Source organism: Triturus cristatus, chromosome 7, assembly GCF_964204655.1.
Source record: "Triturus cristatus chromosome 7, aTriCri1.1, whole genome shotgun sequence".
Classification (NCBI taxonomy): Eukaryota; Metazoa; Chordata; class Amphibia; order Caudata; family Salamandridae; genus Triturus; species Triturus cristatus.
This window is the reverse complement of record NC_140590.1, coordinates 1195730831-1195746637: the sequence shown is the minus strand read 5'-3', so window position 1 is coordinate 1195746637 and position 15807 is coordinate 1195730831. Positions and strand designations below refer to the sequence as shown.

At 41.5% G+C, this 15807-nt stretch overlaps 1 protein-coding gene across 1 annotated transcript; it reads left to right on the top strand.

Annotated features, from left to right (window-relative positions):
* The first annotated feature begins 13795 nt into the window (after positions 1-13795).
* Positions 13796-14713, top strand: LOC146811584 (taste receptor type 2 member 9-like). The gene has a single exon (XM_085615073.1). It carries the CDS (start codon positions 13796-13798, stop codon positions 14711-14713), a length of 918 nt encoding a protein of 305 aa, XP_085471199.1.
* Positions 14714-15807: the final 1094 nt, after the last annotated feature.

Below are 15807 nucleotides of genomic sequence, written 5' to 3'. Positions count from 1 at the left end.
TGAGTGAGATTGGCTACTGACCCATCATCCAAAACTATACAGTAACATATCCTAGTACCAGCAGATTAATATTACATGGGCTTAAGTTTTAACCTATGACACTGTGGGGAAGTTGGCTAATCTCCAAACTGTGGTCTGTTGCCTTTGTCATGTATGAAAGCAAAGTGTGATGGTTTGTTGATACTGAGTGAATTATGGCGTACATTTGAGCATAGGTACACACTGCACAGGTGGGTGGCCCTCCTTCAGCAGTTTGGCTTAGTAAATAGTGAACATGTGCTATATAAGCAGGCCATTTGTACAGCCTAGCCTGCACACACTGCTGCATAAGTCCCCCACCCTGAAACCAGTTTAAGATGATGAATGGAAAAAAGCTGCAAATGTATTCTCTTTGTGACATCAGGTTTCAGCCTGCTATTATGAGACCCACTTATCACCTGCTTCCTATGTTCCTATTGGTCTCTGCTGCAATGAGGACAGATGGATAGGGCATCCTGCCCTGGAGTTAACAAAACAACTTTGACCACTCCATAGTGGTCTGACCAGTCATTCTTGGCATTAGAATCCAGGAAAACATGTACTACAAAAGGAAGGAGAACTTCTCTAGGGTTGTGCTACTTTGTATTGCAAGGTTTGTACAGTGTTTCATGCCCTGTAAAAGGCCCCAAAGCACTTCTGGGTTATCATTAAACAAGCAACTCTCTTTAAAGTGCATGGCTGATACTGTGTGGCCCAGTGGTAAACACTGGTTACCAAGTGTGATGGTCTGCATTGTACTCCAGTCATTTCATAGCAGATTGGTGGTTGTGCTTAGGCATGAAGTGAAGCAGAGGGTTTTTCAGAGAGATATGGTTGCATTTTCAGACATGTACCATCTTCTTGGTAGTTGGTGTTTGGTTGGTAGGTTGTGTGTTTGTAGTTTGGTCTATGTGAAAAGTATTAAGTATCATGTGGAAGATTCAGCGGGAATGCTCCAGTTGTGTGATAACAATCTTGAAGATCTAATTATACATAGAGTCTGGTAAAAAAAAGTGTATGATACATGAGTCAGTCTTGTGCATTCCCACCATCATCTTCTAATCTGACTCTAGTATGATCAAGGGTGTGGGAACAGCAAGGGCAATCCACCCAGTAATAACTGCAGCTACACCATGCAATAGGCCAGATTCTTTAAAGGCAGCCATTAAACAAAGAGATTTCAACCGCAGGAAGTGGTGCTATCTGACCAACAATACCCTAACCATGACTCGGCACAATATAGACATACAAAGAATGCAATGGGCAGAAAAGTAGTCCAGGTCCCAATTACTTTTCTCTTATTACATATATACACACACACACACACTCACACACACACAAACTACTTAAATACTTCCCGAAAAAAGATTGATTCAACAAGGACTCCTGAGGGAAATGTTTGGAAATATATCAAAATAATTGGTGCAGCATCTATATATACAGCTATATTATCAACAGTTCTCAACTAGGCAATCTACAAAGGTAGAAACCAACACTTTATCAAATATTTATCCAGTATTATGATTCTGAATACTGTAATTGTAAGTCCAAACACATTGGAGATACACATCTTGCAAACAAAGTACAGAATAGGATTATAAAGAAAACATATTCATGTGTCATGCAAATCCTTATTTAAACTTAACAAGAGATGAGAACTTGTCAATCGATAGACACATGAACTCACTGTGCAGCTCAGTGCTTATCTTGGTAAAAAGAAAGTATTATAATCTCACCGTAAAATAAAAATCACTGTATAGTCCAAACAGGAATACAATTACCAGGTTGTCGTCTTATCTACAAATCTCAGTGAAGCGCTTCACCCTCTACAGTGCTTTCTAAGAGTTCTCCTCATGCCTACATTCCCTCTTATGACCAATGGGCTTAGGCATTGGTTAGGTACAGTTCACTCTGGATGACCCCACCCGCTAAAGCGTAGATCAGTTCAATAGTTCGTACTGCTACTAGTTGACATAGGGCAGTCTACGGTTCTTAACAGCAGATGTGCCTCTATGCATTTAGTTCCTCAGCCTTTTCTTGGCGAGGCCCCATTTTACCAGGTCATAGAAGGCTCTACTTACAGCTCAACAAGCCATTCATCATGTTTGGTGAGCTGCAGCGACTGCCAATGTTTCCAGATACATATCTTGGCAGCCAGTATAGCCATTGACAGCTGGAGAGAGCGTTTTAAGTTAGAAAGCTTAAGATATTGTCAGTGTATAATATCTTGGAGGGTCCTGCTGGAGTGGCAATTGAAGTAATGTCAGTGGACTTGCGTATGACAGCTGATAGAGGTTTAGCACCAGTTGGAATGGTAATGGTGAAAGGAGGCACCCCTGTTGTGTTCTTCTGCCAATAGGGAATAGATTTGATGTAAAGTCTCTACAGTTGACCTAGGCAGTGGGATGTTCATCAAACCATTTCACTTTGATAATAAAGCCACCACACAGACCTAGTCTCCTGAGGGAATGAACCATGTACTCCCACTCAATGCAATCAATGCTTATCCTTCCTGTCCCCGGACTTTCTCGGGTACAGCCTCCTTGCTTGCCACTCGGATTTGGGCCCAAATTTAGTAACATTTTGTGCCATGGTTGTGCCACTTTTTGTGGTGCAGCCATGACGCAAAATGTTAGTTGAGATTTACAAACCCAAGCTTATCATATTTGCGTGGCGTTGCATGGGATTTTATCCCAAAACGTAATGCAAGGCAGCGCATATCGCAGACTTGCTTTACTTTGCATCAGTGATGCCTTCCATGGGTGGAGTATGGGCGATTCCGTGCATCCATTTATGTGTTTCGTCGCAATTCCAGATTATCTAATGTGAGTAAATCTCAGATTACGCCAAAATGCAACGTCTTCCTGAACCAGGCGTAACTAGGAAAAATGTCTTTCTTTCACCTCGTTACTTTCTATTGCTATGTGTGCTGCACACAAAGAATGAGGAAAATGCCTTTAAGGATTGTTTTGAGCAGGAATGTGCACCAATGTTAGGAAACATCAAAATGGCACCATATCTTAGTAGATATGGTGCATTTCTGCTATCTCCCTATCACGCAATGCAGCGCAGCAACTTTGCTTGCTGCCCTATGTTGCATGAAAATTAGTAACTATGCCACTTAATTTTTTATTTGTTTCCTTTTTGGCTTCCAGATTTCTTTTGCTAACAAGGTTGTTGGTGACAAAAACGAAGGCCAAGTAGAGACAGGTCCCAGCCCCTTTGAAACACTGCTTAGAATGTTAAAAAAAGTACATCTCCCAAGACACATTGGGCAGGTGACTAAAATGCCAGTGTTTCTGAAGAGGCCATTCATGACATGGCACCACTAAGCATCAATGCTTGAAACCCAGGCTGAGTGAATAGTTTGAAAAAGTGTGTTGGTACCAGCATATCATGATGACAAAAAATATTGTGTTCTAAATATGATTTTGGAGTTTTAAAAAAAAGAAAATCTATACACAATGGAGCAATATTTTTGTAAGTGATATTTAGGCCACAATATTTAAGTTAGACAAACCTTTGTTACTGATATTCTGACATACAGCCGTAGTGTGGCAGTCTCTGGAACACAACACCCCCTTTGGCTGTGGTGTTGATATACTATGATATAGAAGTGCTCAAAACTCAGCACTTCTATGCACCTACAAAGCAAAGCATAACCTTAGAAGCATATTAAACTGCCAGTGATAACTGCAGCATTCGTGTTGCTCATCACTGATTTTGCCATTTTTAGACAATCCCAAGACACCAGGTCGAACACTAAAGTTTGCAGCCAACGTTTTGGCAAAGCAACTCTTAGTTTAGTTCACCTAAAGTCTAGGCGCTGGAGGTAGGGGTGCTGGGGCTGCTGCAGTATCCCCAAATATAACTATATTGGAGTTCAGAATGTGAATGAGTAATAAACATGCCTTTAGAAATTGTGTTAATCTTGTCATATATTCTGTGCATTCAAAGACAAGGTCAAATTGCTACTTATTCACAGACTGCAAAGTGAGGGGACTTTCTAAAAGTGACCCAGGTGGCAAACGTGCTGGGGTACATGAAGTGAAAACAAAAGCCGTAGGATCTCAGTTTTTTCCAACACACATTTAAATATCTGTAAATGAACAATACAAATATTTCAAAATACACTAGCAATTAGGAAAAAACACATGAAGCACATTTTTTGTAATTCTGAAGCAAAGATTTTATCAAGATCACAACAAATCAAGACACCTTACTTGGTGATGCGCAAATGATAAATATTCGCTGAAGCCTGATTTCCACACATTATCATTTGTGTACTATATATTTTACTAGTAAATTGCACATCTATGCACATTTCGTGGCCATTTCAGCAGAAAATATATTGCCTGTAATGACAGTGCATAACCACAGCAGTTTTCCAAAATACAACACCAGCTGCATACTACACCCTTACCACTCTCTTGCTGAATAGGCATGATGCATGTGGTATGCCTGTTTTTTTATTTGGCGCTTGGAACTTTCATAATCGCCATGACATAAGCTATAATAATAATAATACATGTTAATTTTTTGGTTAATTAAAACCTTAACAATGTTTTGTATAGATAAAAGCAGTAAAATGTTTACATGTTTTTTAAAACGTTACAGGATTTGCATTCTCAGTTGTTATGAGTAATGACGATAATGTGCCTCTAGTAAAATTTGTAACCTATACAATAAAATTCTTACAAAATCATACAATTTCCTCATTCTTTAGTACAGTTAAGAATTTCGTTTTCAAGCTTGATCATAAGGTTGAGTGACTTTTTCTCCTTACATATCCTGTACAGTGAAATTCATAATAAGTAATAGTTTTCACATTCTACTGTCGAGTTAGAGTTTCAGTTTTCAAAGCCTGATTATGAAGGTTGAGAAATGTAATCAGTTTACAGTTCATTTGAGGCTCTGACGGATCTAGTCCTGTTATTATGGCCGCTCTGCATGTCCTAATTCCTCTGATGTTTACGGCTTTTCTTAATAAAGTGACTCATGCTGTGTAAAGTTTTGAGCATGTGCAATTTATGTGAATGTAATCCTCTTAAGTGCTACAGCAGAGCGGCATGTTGTTGGCCCTTTGTGGACCCAGTTTGGCTGGTCCGCAATCAACGGAAATTTCCCGAAGCGTATGGCCATCAGTTGTCTTTTTAGTTAGATTGAAAATGTAATGTTTAAGTAAGGTGACGATTCAAGGGTCTTATAGATTTTAATCACTATCCAGGCATGCGATCTCAAGCTGAAGACATTTTTATCAATTAGCAAGGAATGGAATTTTGCTGTTTTATTGATTACTTGCTTGAAGGTCGAATAAGGCAGATTTTTTGTTTCATAACTCGGCCGTGCATGTAGTTGTTAGAGCCTTATGAAGGTATTGATTATATGACGATTTTTTGGCCTTTTCAAATTCTGTCTAGACAGCCTTGTTGAGAAGGGAGCTATCTGTATTCTGTTTCAATCGATACCAAAGCTTTATTGTGGTATACATTCTCCCTATTGTTTTATTTGTAAGACCAAATTCAAGTCTCACCTTGGATGGTGAGGCTGACTGATGTGTCTGAAAAATTAGTTATGTAATATTAATTGCAGCACCCTCACTCTGAAAATTGTTCCAGCACCACTGACCTTGTGTAAACTTTGACTAGTTGCCCACAACACCAGGAGCTGTAGTACGAATACCGCGCACTTAACTTGTTTGTGATGGAGCTTAGATTTCACCTATAAAATGTATGCATTATAATATGACAAAAAGCTGCAGACATGATTTCTAAAATGGCACGCAGATTGTGGCGCAAGCAAGATGAAAATATAAGGCCTGGTCAGAATGCTTCAGTTTGGAGGTGCTTTCATGTGAAAAAATGCTCAATTAATTGAACAGCCATGTTTATATGTGATTAATCAATATGTAATATCACTATAGAATGCACATTAATTTAGAAAATGTATTTGTACTTTCAAAATGGCATTATGTATTTTTGCAAGAGTAGAAATGTGCTGAATTGTCTTTCACAGTGTAGAAAACCACGTTATTTCAGTTTGCTTTAGTGGACTCAGCTTACTGCAGTATTTGCCTTTGAACATTAGAATGGAATGTGCTCCTCTTCCCTATCAACTTTCCGTCTCTTTGACCTTCACTATGTTAGATATTTTTGTAGCCTGTTTAAACGTGGAGAGAAGAGCACACATTTTTTTCATAAATCACAAGACTAAAATTTGAACAGGAACACGCCTGATTAATGACGTATCCAGTCAGCCCATGGGGAGATGATGTGTCTTGAAGTTCTGATTTGATCAGCTATGAGGACCGAGCACATGAACTTTTGCTTGAAATATGGCTTACAAGTGGGAGGAGTGCCTCTTTTTGCTCATTTTTTCCTGAGGGCCAGTCCCAGTTTCTGTGCTGGACACAGGGACGGGGAGGAGAGAGAAGGAGGGGCTGCGTCTGTGGGGGCTATTTTGCAGCCTGAGACAGAGATACAGACTAGCACAGCGAGGCAGAGAGAGAGAAAGAGTTGAGAGGATCAGAACAGGGTAGATTTTAGGTGCTAAACTTTAAATTTCATACTTTAACTAACTGCTTTTGAAAAGATGTATTTGTCCTATGCATTTATTTCTCTTTATGGGAGATTTTTGCCATTATTAATTATTGATTAGCCTTGCAAGACTTAGGGCCCCATTAGTATGGCGGGTGGACTTTGTCCGCCCGCCATACCCTCTGGAAACGGGACCGCCCGCTGAGGGTGCGCCGGTCCCGCACTCCCGATTAGTATGCGCCCGCCACACTGGCGGGCGCATGGCGCATCTGTACCATTGCGGCGGGCGGTGCAAAGGGCACCACCCGCCGCAATGCCACAAAGGCAGGTAGTGCGTTTGAATGCACAACGTGACAGGCACCGCGCGGTGCCTGCCACGTTGTTCATTGAAACATTGAAACCCCCCAGAATCCCTGGGGGGCCCCAATGGCAAAAACCTCCTGCATAGTAATATGGATGGCCAGCTCTGGCCGGGGCAGGCTTCATGGGCCGACACCCGAGCTAAACCCCCAAGAAGGTGCGGGCATCCTACGCCTCAAGCTCATGGAGCATAGTTAGCTCCCATTTCAGGTCACGATCAAGAGGGCATACCAAACTCACTAGTCATAACCGCTACCCCCAAATCGTTTAGGAGGCGGTTTATCTCCCCCTTGATTTGTGAGAGGGCCAATGGTACCCCTCTCACACTAATACGTCCGTGCACTCACTCCACACCACCTTCACTTCTGGTCCTGATGAAACGCCAGGGATCTCTTAGACCAACATAGGCGTGAAACATTTGTGTCTCTCCCCATCTCTATCACAGAGTCCCTGGCCCAGTACCCCTTTTTCTTCCCCCTTTTCCATTCCTTTTTCCTCTGAATTTGTAATGTGGGTTGACTCTCTGCAACACTCACTCCGGAACAGTGCCCCCCCTTTTGATTACCTCATTAACCTTGCGAAGCACGGGCACTGGACCATTAACAAGCTCCTGGTCCCCCCCTTTCTTATTTGACTTGATGTATTCAAGAACAGCATCAGTTGCAGGAATTTTACCAATAAAAGGATTTTTGTTGGAATTGATTGGAAGTTTATGTAACTTTCTGATCACAGGTTCGCAGAAACTAAATGAGATGAACAGATTAGAGCAGGAGATTAATATCATAATTTTCCACGTTGTCCTATGGTACCGAATCTAGCCAATATATTTTTTCACATTCCATGTGCTGAAGAATGGCTTACTGTTATTGATTTTTGCCAAGTTCATGTCACAGTGCCATTGCATGAACCTAGTGAGGAGTACTGTCAGAAAGAAAATGAATGTCTGGGACACATAATTGGAAAGGGAGGTAGAAAGGTGTCACCACAGAGAGTGGAAATAATTTACCAGATGAATCCACCTCAAATTCAGAAAGAAGTCAGGAAGTTTTGGGGAATGGTTAGCTGCTGTAGAGAGTGGTTGCTAAACCTATCCCTAGTGGCTAAGCCTTTACTGAGGCCGACACACAAGGATGTGTCTGATCAGCTTCCATTGGACAACAATTGCACAAAAACATTCCTAGAGTTGAAAGTGAAAAGGTGTCACGCCTCGGCACTAGGAATGCAAGTTTATTTAACAGAAAATACACCGATGTGCAGTGACAGGGAGGGCTGCGCTCTCTCAGTGCCTGTTCAAAAACATGAATGCGTTCAATGGTCTGTGACGTATTTCCCAATGACCGTTGACCCCAACGTCACAGAAATGCCCAGCTGCCTTAATTTAGTAGCTGTGGTAGATGTCAGTCATTAAAAGAGTGAGTTTATAATAATGGAATTCCTAATCATTGAAATGGTTGCTTCCTTTGTGGAGTTGTTTTGGGAAAATACTATGACTAAGAGATGTCTAAATTCAAATGTATTTAGCTTACTGGCAGCAAATGAAATTGTTTGTGATCAAACTGAACCTAAATGTTTAAATGTCATGAATTGCTGCCTGAAACCAAAGTTAGACTTTAATGATGAACGTCTGATTCAGCCCAACCATTTTGTAGATGGCCCATATTTGAAAGGTAACAATGACACATTAAGAGCAGCACATGCTGTGCTTCCTATACATTATGTTGTCAAAGTTTCATGGCTGTCAGCAGTTACCTCAGCTCAAAATTCGAGACTGATTGCCCTTACCATAACATGCAATATAATTTCTCAATTGGGAGTCACTGTTGTCCTGGGAAAGAGAAATGCTAATTCAGTTGCACAATATTGTATCCTGTTAGTCCCAAATGTGTTATTGCAAAAGCTGATGCCCAGGTATAGATTGCCAGTCTATCTGAAATCAGATCATAATGAGGTCTCAAAGATGATGAGTGCAGAACCACAGACTGCACAAGGAGTGGATTGTAGCTATCTGCCTGAAGTTTCAAGCATAATAAAGCAACAAATGTGCTGAAGAATGGCTTACTGTTATTGATTTTTGCCAAGTTCATGTCACAGTGCCATTGCATGAACCTAGTGAGGAGTACTGTCAGAAAGAAAATGAATGTCTGGGACACATAATTGAAAAGGGAGGTAGAAAGGTGTCACCACAGAGAGTGGAAATAATTTACCAGATGAATCCACCTCAAATTCAGAAAGAAGTCAGGAAGTTTTGGGGAATGGTTAGCTGCTGTAGAGAGTGGTTGCTAAACCTATCCCTAGTGGCTAAGCCTTTACTGAGGCCGACACACAAGGATGTGTCTGATCAGCTTCCATTGGACAACAATTGCACAAAAACATTCCTAGAGTTGAAAGTGAAAAGGTGTCACGCCTCGGCACTAGGAATGCAAGTTTATTTAACAGAAAATACACCGATGTGCAGTGAGAGGGAGGGTTGTGCTCTCTCAGTGCCTGTTCAAAAACATGAATGCGTTCAATGGTCTGTGACGTATTTCCCAATGACCGTTAACCCCAACGTCACAGAAATGCCCAGCTGCCTTAATTTAGTAGCTGTGGTAGATGTCAGTCATTAAAAGAGTGAGTTTATAATAATGGAATTCCTAATCATTGAAATGGTTGCTTCCTTTGTGGAGTTGTTTTGGGAAAATACTATGACTAAGATATGTCTAAATTCAAATGTATTTAGCTTACTGGCAGCAAATGAAATTGTTTGTGATCAAACTGAACCTAAATGTTTAAATGTCATGAATTCCTGCCTGAAACCAAAGTTAGACTTTAATGATGAACGTCTAATTCAGCCCAACCATTTTGTAGATGGCCCATATTTGAAAGGTAACAATGACACATTAAGAGCAGCACATGCTGTGCTTCCTATACATTATGTTGTCAAAGTTTCATGGCTGTCAGCAGTTACCTCAGCCCAAAATTCGAGACTGATTGCCCTTACCATAACATGCAATATAATTTCTCAATTGGGAGTCACTGTAGTCCTGGTAAAGAGAAATGCTAATTCAGTTGCACAATATTGTATCCTGTTAGTCCCAAATGTGTTATTGCAAAAGCTGATGCCCAGGTATAGATTGCCAGTTTCTCTGAAATCAGATCATAATGAGGTCTCAAAGATGATGAGTGCAGAACCACAGACTGGACAAGGAGTGGATTGTAGCTATCTGCCTGAAGTTTCAAGCATAATAAAGCAACACAAAGACAGTACAGAGTCTCACTTTGCAAAAGACTGTGTTTCAGCATCACTAAAGTCGCTTAAAGATGGACATGCAAATGCACTTGTGAAAAACACAGATGAAAAGACTAGCCATTGCTGTGAAGGTCTGACTGATGTGGAGCGTGCAGTTTCTCACCAGATTGCAGCTGCTACACAAGATCTACATAATGAATGGTGCCAAAACTTTGATGTGAGAGATGCTGCGAAATGGAAAGGCCTGTTCTAAATGATCCTGGCAAAGACTGTTGGGAAATGCGGTGGCCTTCCAAATTGGGTGCATGCCTCTCACACACGTATGGTCCTGTGTCCCCCTGGTAAAACAGCTCCTCTTCAAGAAAAGATGCCAGCAGTGGTCAAAAGTCCACAGAAGAGGGTCAGTCAAGCTGTAAGAGAACACACAGAGTTTGAAGCAGCACTAGAGAAAACTGAGGTGGAACTGGAAAAGCAAAAAGTGGAAACTGACTCAGATGAAAGCGGTGTCCAAAGGGTGAAAGAGCCGGATGCAGCCTCTGCAGAAGAAATTAGCGCTGTGGGCCTACGAGTGGAGGTAGGAAAAAGGTGGCTGAAAGGGAATCAAAAAAGTTTGCAGTGGCCCCTTGAAAAATCATTTGCACCCATAGCTGAAACATCTGTACCTGATCAAAGTGAAAATAAAAGTGAAATGCTTGGATTGGAAAAGTGCAAGGAATTGATGGTGCTCTGTCAGAGTTTTTTAGCACCTCAGTGGTCAAAATGCATGCAAAAAGTACAGGATGCCACACTGTTTGAGCCACCCTGAAGGCAAGCAGGTGACAAGGAGCCAAAATTTACTGAAACAATAAATGAGAACTGTCAAACTGTTCCAAGAAGCTTACAGAAATCTGCACTACAACGTTTCAGCTTGGCTATATATGATCAGCTTACAGACCAAATTTGTGTGGCCTTAGAAATAGAGGTAACATTGTTATATGCTCAGCTTTTGTAATAACCAGTGATAAAGAACATACTAATTTAGTAGAGTTTTCTTTTAGATACCTGTGTGAATTAAGTGTGCTAATGAACACTAAAGATGAGTAGTCATATTTTAGGTAGAGAAAAACATATATTTGACTCAACTAATGATGTGTTTTATTTAAACAAATGTAACATGTGAAATTAAATAAGTATGATAAATTTAGAAATCATTTGAGGTATCATGATTTGATATTTATCAAAAGGGTGAATTGATGGAGCTTAGATTTCACCTATAAAATGTATACATTATTATATGACAAAAAGCTGCAGACATGATTTCTAAAATGGCACGCAGATTGTGGCGCAAGCAAGATGAAAATATAAGGCCTGGTCAGAATGCTTCAGTTTGGAGGTGCTTTCATGTGAAAACATGCTCAATTAATTGAACAGCCATGTTTATATGTGATTAATCAATATGTAATATCACTATAGAATGCACATTAATTTAGAAAATGTATTTGTACTTTCAAAATGGCATCATGTGTTTTTGCAAGAGTAGAAATGTGCTGAATTGTGTTTCACAGTGTAGAAAACCAAGTGATTTCAGTTTGCTTTAGTGGACTCAGCTTACTGCAGTTTTTGCCCTTGAACATTAGAATGGAATGTGCTCCTCTTCCCTACCAACTTTCAATGAAAGGTCTTTGTTAATAAATCACGCCCTCCTGTTTCCATCTCTTCGACCTTCACTATGTTGCATATTTTTGTATCCTGTTTAAACGTGGAGAGAAGAGCACACATTTTTTTCATAAATCACAAGACTAAAATTTGAACAGGAACACGCCTGATTAATGACGTATCCAGTCAGCCCATGGGGAGATGATGTGTCTTGAAGTTCTGATTGGATCAGCTATGAGGACCGAGCACGTGAACTTTTACTTGAAATATGGCTTACAAGTGAGAGGAGTGCCTCTTTTTGCTCATATTTTCCTGAGGGCCAGTCCCAGTTTCTGTGCTGGACACAGAGACGGGGAGGAGAGGGAAGGAGGGGCTTCGTCTGTGGGGGCTATTTTGCAGCCTGAGACAGAGAGACAGACTAGCACAGCGAGGCAGAGAGAGAGAAAGAGTTGAGAGGATCAGAACAGGGTAGATTTTAGGTGCTAAACTTTAAATGTCATGCTTTAACTAACTGCTTTTGAAAAGATGTATTTGTCCTATGCATTTATTTCTCTTTATGGGAGATTTTTGCCATTATTAATTATTGATTAGCCTTGCAAGACTTACTCTTTTTCTTAGAAACTCTTTAAGAGTTTTGACTGACAATTTGCGCCACATTTCCCTTCCTATATGTGATGCTTATATGTAGACTGTAATATGCTCTGTATTAATCCTATTTTTCTTATTTTTCAATTCTGTGACCTGATTGATATTTGACTAATGAATAAAGAGTCAGAGAACCTTAACTTTTGACTTAAAAATAAAACCCTTTAAAATAACTCACCACTCTCATTATTGCCTTAAATATTGTTTGCATTTAATTTTCATATTTATGTAAAGTCTCCTGTTTGGTGAAACACGGTCATCAAAAGGTCCATCATTTCCCCCTTTACAGCGGTAAATAATAGGTAATGAGGTTTTGAATAGGGAAATTACCAGGTAATTACCGCTGGATCACTTGCGCCACGGGTGAACCTTTCAAAAGGTGCACCCTGCGCAAACAAGGAAAGTGCGCTATATGAGAATGAATGTGCTGCCCCCAGTGCAGCCACAATCTTGTGCTGCCCTGGGGGCAGCACATTCAGGTGAAATGCAGAGCAGCTGTTTAAAAGCTGCTCCATGTTTCACTGTGCAGATGGCAAACCACCTGCATTTTTTAGGGGGATTAGAGATCCCCTTGCAGGTTGTACAGTGAGTGACTGCCCCCGCCTGCAGGGGGATGTCTGAGGGGTCTAGGGGACCCTATTTCCCCTCCCCCAGAGGGCATCTTTCACTGCGCCTCTTAAAGGCATGTTTGCCGCTGTGCCCATGTCTGTTATATGGCACGAGAGCAGAGGCAAAGAAATGCCCTTATTTGCATGAGGCCATACCCCCATTGAAATGTGGGAACGCCCTTCCATCATAGTGCTGGCACAACATGTACTCCAGCGCTACCTGTATTCATTGCAGAAGGGGATGCACAAGCATCTGCGGCCCTTTCTGTAATACCATTGTGCCCCAGGGTGATCAAATCGGGCAAACACGCCCGTTGCACCCCCGGGGCACAATGTATAACACAGATCTTGAGCAGGAAAAGGCCGTTGTCATTAGACTACGGCACTGGTGTGCTTAGAGTAATCAGGTTTTCCAAGTCCTAAGCAGAGTCTTGAATTAGCACCAGTGCCAGAACTGTGCCCTCACCTGTGCACATCAAAAATAGATTGTTGAATTTGCATATTGAAAGCTTTTTCAAACAAATTTATGGTCTGCTCTAAGGATGTGTGAGGCACTTTTAACATTTGCATTCTTAAAATATAAGCAGTATGGATAGAAATGGAATACAGTTTCTGCATGATTTGATGCACAATGGGATCACAGCATAGCCATGAGCCCCAAGTGAGCACTCGGATACGAATTCCAGAACTTGCATTCTAGCAGCAGGAACATTACAGACAGAGTACCTGAGCAAGACCAGTTGCTGTTCCATTGAGGGAAGACCATGGTGAGCCCCTGGCATGTCGTTTGTTTGGCCATCATCGCAGCTGAAACAGTGGTCGGCATTGCCATCAACACATTTATGGTGGTTGTGAATCTTCTAGACTGGAAGAATCGCAGGAGCATTAACTCTGTTGACATCATTCTCATCATGCTGGCCTTCGTGGAAATTGTATTCCAGAGTACAATATGCCTGTTTAATTTCATCATGTTCCTGTACCGCGGTTTTCAGGCCCAGTTCAAACCTGTCTCTGCTTTGTCTTGTCTCTTAATGTTTTTAGCTGCTATTCACTTTTGGTTCTCAACCTGTCTGTCTGTTTTCTATTGCCTGAGGATCGTGGGCTTCAAGAACCCCCTCCTCAGCAGGCTCAAGATGAGGTTGCCAGTAGTAGTCCGTTACCTGATGGTTGGGGGAGTGTTGATAACCCTTATAATCAATGCTCCTGCGCCCTATCTATTTAAAGATCACAAATGCAATCAACACTTTAGAAGCAATATCACAGCAAACTGCACTCCTGGGGGAGATGTAGCAGACTGGGCTGGTTGCTACATGGTCATTTCCACCATTCTAGGCTTTTGCTTCCCATTTGTCCTTGGAGTGACCTCTTCAGCACTGATCATCAGATCCCTCTTCAGACACAAGCGTAACATGGAGCAGAACTTGTCTTGTTCTAGCAAGGCTCGGCTGGAAGTTCACTTCAAGGCCGCCAAAACGGTGGTGTCCCAACTCTTCATCTACGTGTTCTTCTTTCTGATGGCCATGCTGATGCGGCAGAATATCTTTCAGATTGGAACCATGGAGTTCCCAATCAGCTTTATGGTGCTCCTTTTCGTTGTTACCTTGTCATCCATTTTGTTAATCATGGGGAACACCAAACTGAGGCTTTCCTCAGAACGTCTTTGCTGCACCTCCAAGAACTGAGTTGCTTCTTAAAACAGTAACGTAAATATTTGCGATCTGCAGCTCTCTTTGTCACCAAGGAGAAGATACATAACAGTTTAATAAACTAAAGCGATAAAGTCGTTTTCTATTTGTTTCTCTAATTCTTCAGCCTCAGAATGTTGCCAGAGTTTTCTTCTCTTCATTAGAAAAACTGAAATGGCTTCTCTCCCAGACAACAGTGGGCCAGTCACAGTCACAATGCCACCACCACCACCTCCTAGCTCTCTAAGAGGGAGCACTCAGGGTTCTAGAGGGAAGGAAGGACCAAAGGGTGGGAGGATACCTGATATTTCTTTTTCCTGAAGGACAAGGAGGGTATTGCTGAGGGTGGTGGTTTTGTGTGGCAGGATGATGGGTATATTGTTCTAATATTTGGTCAGGAAGGGAGAGATTATTACGAGAGTCTGTGGACAGAGTGGCAAGAAACAAGGTTTAGTTTTCTTTTTTCAGGAGGTGGGGTGGTAGAACGTTCGTTATTAAGCACTGGAGTAGCAGTTGTGTCATGGACCCTAATGCACCAATGAAAATTGGGAGGCCTGGCCCCCACTTTGGTGGTAAGAAAAAGTCGCTCTCTGGGGCGCATACTAGCCTTCTACACACTTGGGCACTGGTGCCTCTGGACCTGCTGAACTATTGATGTCTGTGCATCTATAACCATCTAAAATGAGGCCAAGAGAGTTTACTAAAATGAAATATCTTGCATAGAGCATATTTAACTAACAATGTTCCTATGGATTACCCAGACAGGGCACCTGCTTGCCTAAAACATAAGGAGGCGGGAGCAGATTTCATCCACTTAACCTGATGGTGGCCCGCGCTACAGGAATTCTAGGGTGAACTGGGCAGTGGTGGGAGAAGCTTCTTGGCGATGACACAAAGAGAAGCAATCAGGAAGTAATAGGATGCCTCAAGAGATCATTGAAGGGAGGGGGTGGAGGCGCATACCTCTTTCCAACCCCTTTCCAACCCCTTTTCCAAACTATCGTCCTGATTTGCACACTGAGCTTAGTAGTATATGTTGTAGTACTACAGTAGTACTGAAAAACTTACTACAAAATGCTATTCACAAACTC

What these genes read in the sequence shown, in the direction of transcription:
- LOC146811584 (XM_085615073.1), top strand. Translation starts at nt 13,796, where the DNA reads ATGGTGAGCCCCTGGCATGTCGTTTGTTTGGCCATCATCGCAGCTGAA.